Below are 6,322 nucleotides of genomic sequence, written 5' to 3' on the forward strand. Positions count from 1 at the left end.
CACCTGGTCCATCGTTTTCTGCACAGGCCGCACGTTCCTCACGGGAAATCCCTGCAGGCAAACAGCACCGTTACCCCCCAGGCCACAGCCAAAGCGAGCTTCCTGCCCCAAAAATCAAATAAACAAGGTCAAATTCATGCCGAGCGGACCGACAGCAGGGAGCCAGGCCCTGCTGGTGCGGCTGCCGGGGAGAGCCAGCGCGAGCCCCATCGGACCTGCGCTGGCTCCACAGGCCCTGCTGGGCCGTGGAACGCGGCCAATTCTCTCAAGCGAGATCCAACAGCAAAATGACTGGGAACACAAGCTATTTCCAAACAAAGCTATTTCTTCATCTACATCAATTAAACAGAAAAAAAAGCCAAACCCAAAGCAGAACGCCAACCGATTTCAGCTCAAGCGTTACATCCGCCGCAGGGCACAACAAAAACCAAACCAGGCAGCTCCTCGCTCCTTCGCAGAGAAGGGGCTGGCGCGGCCCTGCCGCCCCGCGCTCACCTGGGTCGTGATGAAGATGGGCTGGCTGGCCACCGGGGAGTTGGTGACGTGGTTGGCGTTCTGCATGATCTGCACGGGGCGTAACACCGGCTGAGTGACCATCGTGCCCAGGCCCGAGGTGGGGTTCTGGGTGAGGATGAGTGCTGAACCAGAGGATTGCCAGCTGCAAGGAAGGCAGAGACACAGCACAAGTCACGCTCGGCAGCTCCTGCCACACACACGGTTGACAAGTTCAGCCTTCGGTATTGGAATGAATTTTCCAGAGCATGCTTTGAAAGTAAACTTGTGAAAACATCCAACCTTTCTATATATTGCTTTAATATTCATAGTCAGGCTAGGATTTCCCAAGCTGCCCAGGAACTGGGTGTTCAAATCCCTTAGCCTTGAGCAACCTCAGAGACTGATTATTCTGGCTCCTACGTGCCCTTTGAACACAGCCACAGCAGCTAAAGAAAATATTTTTTCTAGTCTCATTAACTAGTAAGTAAAAGTTCACCTGCTGGCACATAACTGGGAAAACTTACGCTGGAGCACTACAGCCCCAGCACAGGAGCGATACCAGGAGTCGAGAAACATGGAAAGTTTCTGCGCAGCCTGTTGGGGACACCAGAATGCGCCGAGGGCTTCAATTAACCAGGGTGTCACGAGAACCCTCAAGTAACGTGAAATTATCTTCAGCATCCTCGTACAGAGAGAGGACAACGGGACTGAACCTTGACGAAGCGGCAAACAAACTTCAGCTTTAACCGAAGAGGAAAAAAAAGAGAGATTGAGGACACCTGCATCCCACTCCCACTGAAGTCGCGATGTGCAGCCTGTGTCACAAGAACGTGTTCAAAGTGCTTTTTCTCTTGACTCAAAAGCAAAACATCCTGCTTGAAAAAAGAGTTAAGATGGGGAAGACGTGGTAATTTCACCCGCTAAACTCACCAGCCTTAACATCACACGACGCAAAGGGCTTCACGCAAGTCCTTTGGTGGGAGCAACTGCCAACAGGCGAGTTAGCGCAGCTCCGCAGGACCCTGGGCCAGCAGAGACCCCCGTCCGTGCAGCTGCAACTAAAACAGCTTCAACATCTTCCCAGGGCTTCACGCTAGAGGCTTTCATGTAGTATTTGCCCGTCTGACAACTCACACCTTACCCCAAGCAGCAGCAACTCGAGCCCTTGTGCTTGTGCCAACGGACGTGCCAGGGAGCTCTACCCGTGACATCCGTTCCCCGCCACTGGCACCTCTTTTTCTTGTCGGATTTTCCCCTTGCACAGCTGTCCAGCTGTGACCTCCAACTACCCCCAGGAAAACCCACAGGGCTCAGAGCGTGGCCATCCCAGCTGGCAGCACACGTGCCCAGCGGGAAAGACCCCGTTTGTCCCCCGTGTGCTCCGAGTTGCACAAGCTCTGACTTGCCAAGCGGAGCAGACGCGCGTGTTCGCACAGGAGGATCCCCTGACTGCTCCCGGCAACTTGGGCGTCAACATCACGTCAAAACGGGGGGGAGAAGAGTCTCCCACCACCTGCCAGCGTGTGCCGGCACCGCCAGCCCCTCACGGGACATCCTGGTGGCTTTAGGGCCCCAAAGGGCCCGGCAGTCCCACTGCTGACATCAGAGGGAAGCGCCGCTGTACCCCAACAGCAAGTGTTTCCTTTACAACCGTGTAAATCCAGGAAAAGACCCGCCGCGTGCCAAAACGTTCTGTCCCACAGCCAAAACAGCTTCTTTTAATGGAAGATGCTTCACACTGACAGTCTGGATGCTGCCTGGCTGGCAGTCCTCGGGGTACGGCATCCAAATGTTTTCATGAAGATTGTTCTAGGCAGAAACAGCAGGAGAAAGGAGGGCTGGATCAGAGGTAATCCCTTCAAATATCAGAATAGGAAAAAAAAAAAAAGAGGGGCAATTATCAGAGAAATCAAAGAAAGAAAACCAAAAAAAAGAATCTTCGGAGAGCTCTGTGAGGCTGTGAACATGTAGGTGCCACCTAGTACCCGATGAAGACCCCAAGCCAGAGCAGCAGATCATTTTCTCCTCCTCGCTCTCTCAAGGATCTCGCTTGGCTGACAAGGAGCCCAGAGCCAGCCCCTGATCTTTCAGGGAGCAGGGATCCCACCGAACGCTCCAAGCCTGAGAGATCTCACGTTGTTTGAAAAGAAAAAAAAGAAAAATTAGGCCGAGCGTCACTTCAAATATATTTAGCGTTCAGTAATTTTTCCTTGTATGTCCCAGTAATCTGAGACATTTTAAAACCAATCTTCAGGGAAAAGCAAAAAGATGGAAAAAGATAAGCCAGCAGATATTTTCATCTTTAGTTTGGAAATCTTGTTTCTTGATTTTTGGACACGGGGTCACTTCTATCCAGCCCAGGACACACTCTGCTCATTCAAAGGAGAATTGTTGGTTTGGGTGTCAAGAATACGACACACCTCAGGGAATTCAAGCCAGTGTTTGTCCAGAAAGTTAGATATTTACCAACAGGGATGCTGTTTTTTAAGAAAAGAGAAGTTTTAGGTCTCCAGTCTTGCTCAGAAGCCAATTACATCCTAGAGGGGAAAAAAAAACCCGCAGGAAAACAAACCCCAGCAAAACCCTGGGAGAATGGAGAGCTTTAACGGGTCGTTTTCAGCCCTAGCTTGTAAGTCTTTTTAATTAATGTAGAACAAAATGCAAGACGACAGCCATGAGCGTAAAACCAGATTGCTGAGAGCTGGGATGGCTCCAGACACGGCTCGTTCTGTGAGCGTTCCGCACAGTCACAACTTCAACTGGGATGTGACCCTCAGTTACTGGGCCAGCGGAGACCGCAGGGACCGAGGAGGTGACAGATGTCCCCGTGGCACTTTGCCACTCCAAGTCCTCGCTGGCATCGGGCCAGGAAGGATTCCCCTGCAAGTCCAAGTCGTGTCACATGAAGTGGTGGGGACTCGACGAGCACAGCGCTCAGGGAAGGAACGGCCGCTCTGTCAGGCTGAGGAACGCTCGCTCACCTTGCTCCCACAGCGAGCGGGCTGAGCTCTCCTGCCTCGATGCCACCAAGAGGAGAACTTCCCCACCATAAAACCTGAAATGCTCCAGAGCTGAGCAAAACCAAGCACGTTTCTGTGCTTTTTTCACCCATCCCAAGGCACTCAGACACAACCCACATCGTTGTGAACAGCCCCAACTCCGAGGCGAACGCTTTGGGGCCGAATATTTCGTTTCGGCACCGCGATCCGAGCTGGCCAGGCTGCCGAGTCATAAATTCTGAGGACTTGGAAAAGTAACAGCGTCTTGTGGCTGTAAAGGTCATTCCCCTCCATCCCCTCTTTCAAAGCAGACCAGCACAGGCCTCTGTGATTTTCATATTTTTTTCCGCAGTCTAAGAACACTTCTCTGACCAAACATCACTTGGGAAGTTCTACAAACCCTCCCCAGCAGGCAGAGTCACGCCACAGGGCAGGGAGAGATCCTACCACACCATCAATCCCCCGGCAAGCAAAGAGGGCAAATTTCCCGACCGCAGCAGCCAGAACCAAACCAAAAAACCCAAATGGAACCAATCACATCAAGCCCCAGGTCAAATAAGTTGTAATAAGCCAGGTTTAACCCCACTGGTTTGACTACCTAAGTGAAGTCACAGGAAATACAGCTCCCCCACTCGGGTACCAGACCTCCTCGCTCATTCCAGAGTGCGAGAAGGGGCAGACAAAGCCCTCTGCAAAGCAAAAAGCATCACCTGTGGGAATTAGCAGTTCTCTCCTTTTACAAAACAACCGCTCTGGCTGTAGAACACACATTACTTGGCCAAGTTACCCCCTCACTTTTCAAATCTGTCGCTGCCATTTCCCTTTCCTTTTCAGCAACTCTAGCCTGGAATAGGGAATTACCCGTAGTGGTTTTATCAACCGAGTTGTAATCCTCGACCACAGAATCTTCAATCACGTCGCTGATTTTCTGCCACGGCTCCAGCTCCTCCTCCTCGCATTCCATAAAGAGGTCCGTGTCCGCCATCCTGCAAAAGGAAAAGAGAAACCTTTATGGGAAAGCTGTGTTTGATTTGCAGCGAGGTTCTACCTGCTCTCTGCTCCGCTATTTGCGGATCTCGCTGCTGTTTGCTCTCCTGAGCAGCGCCGCACACACGACACGAGTTCTTGTGGAGCTGCCTACAGCGAGAGTCAAGCATCTCCTCCTGGGACCGCATCTATTCCAGACCTCAGCGATGTATAAACGCATGTTAAGAGTTCAATTAAACATTCAGACCATCAAGCCAGAATTAAGAACAAGATGATTCGCAATTAGCAACAGTCTCAAGCGTCCCGGAGCCATCTCCTCGCGGGAGGTGGCAGAGCTGTCACCAAAGGGCTCGAAAAAGCTGAGTTTTCTGGCACCGACATCCCGTTGACACTTGGACAAGCCACAAGTCACTAAGCCAAGCTGCTGAAAGGAGCTTTCTCCCAGACCACGTTTCAGGATTTGGCTCTTTCTAAGCTTCGCTTAGAAATGATGATTTAGCAAACTTGAATTCTCCTTAATAATACATTAGGAGGCTTTAACCACCGTGACTCATTCTAGAAGCTCAATTGCGTTTAAGGAAATAAGGATTATTTTAGGAATCAAGATATCACAAAGCCTGAATCCCCTCATTTCCCACCTGGGTGACAGGACCAACGACTCCAGTCTTTCCCTCTAGCATCAGCCGCTGGGGAGGCCGGTGAGCAGAACAACGGCCGTCCCGTGCGGTACGAGAGCGGGAATCGAGACACCTAAAGGGATTTCGCTCTTCATGGTTACATTTCGGCGGCAAGAGAGACTGTTATGACTGAATTTTGTCATCACTGCTACCGCTCGACAGCCATAAAAATCAATGAGAAACGTTCTGAGACAAACTGGCCAAAAGAAACAGCTTCTAATACGGAGTGAGCAAGAAAATAACCCAACTCACACGCACAGTCTGGGTTTCTGGTCACTGAGAACGGCTTAAACACAGAGTAACTTTTATTAGCTCGCTGTCGAAAAACTAGATGAGAGACAGCTTTAAAATATAAGCTGGATTAAGTAAGCGCAGAGCAATTAGAGTCCAAGTCTTATATCATTAAGCTACATCCACCCTTCTTATCCTCGCGCAGCCGCAATTCTGGCCAAACGGACGCTGGAGCCGCTCTAAACTTCGGTTTGTAAACATGTCCAGGGCCAGGATTTACAGGAGGGGCTGCGGGTGCAACCACCTCCTGCAAACGCAGGCTTTCATTTTGATTTGTGTGGGGCCACAACAGCTCTGAAATGCAAAAGCGCGATCACCGGGAACCTCCTGCAATACAACAGGGAGCCAAAACTAGATTTCTACAATATACCCACCTGGAGTAACTGTTCCAAGGAGGTTAAGTTTCAAAAAACAAACAAAAAAACCACCAAAACCACCTCCCAGACCAAGAAGACTCCTAAAAACTTGTTCGTGTTTGTGAAATTCAAGGCGCCATCCAGCTGTTTTCCCCCAGAGCCAAGGACGGGCTCTCGGACTCTCCTTTTTCTGCGTCGTGTTTACCTAGAAAGGATCCGCGGAGCTTCTGCTGTGACGCTGCCTTCACGTGACGCCGTTTTTGCCCAGAAATCTCACTTCCATGCTTGGCTATGCTAATATAGACACTCCTCACTTCCCAGTTACGCTTCTGAAGCACAGCAATACTCGTTTTAAGGGCACCATGAAGAATTAAATTCGAAGGAAGCCCATGGTGCCGCTCCTGCTCCGTGGCTGACGGTCTTTTGTTCCACATTCACCTCGAGAATGGAGCCCTTCGTCTTTCTTCTCGACTGGTTTACGCCGAATTCACGCGGGCGTCCAATCCAAAATCCACGT

At 50.8% G+C, this 6,322-nt stretch overlaps 1 protein-coding gene across 1 annotated transcript in view; it reads right to left on the minus strand.

The window, feature by feature from the left end:
* Window positions 1-4,479, minus strand: part of POGZ (pogo transposable element with ZNF domain) — a gene marked incomplete at its 3' end in the record, with an annotated part of 12,329 nt that extends 7,850 nt beyond the window's left edge. The window contains exons 1-4 of the mRNA XM_009875712.1: window positions 4,333-4,479; window positions 1,141-1,147; window positions 496-638; window positions 4-51 (exon numbers count right to left, since the gene is read on the minus strand). Coding sequence (XP_009874014.1) covers window positions 4-51; window positions 496-638; window positions 1,141-1,147; window positions 4,333-4,479 — 345 coding nt within the window. The remainder of the gene's footprint in view (window positions 1-3; window positions 52-495; window positions 639-1,140; window positions 1,148-4,332) is intronic.
* Between the last annotated feature and the right edge of the window lie 1,843 nt (window positions 4,480-6,322).

The sequence above is a fragment of the Apaloderma vittatum genome, unplaced genomic scaffold (genome assembly GCF_000703405.1).
Source record: "Apaloderma vittatum isolate BGI_N311 unplaced genomic scaffold, ASM70340v1 scaffold31808, whole genome shotgun sequence".
Taxonomy (NCBI): domain Eukaryota; kingdom Metazoa; phylum Chordata; class Aves; order Trogoniformes; family Trogonidae; genus Apaloderma; species Apaloderma vittatum.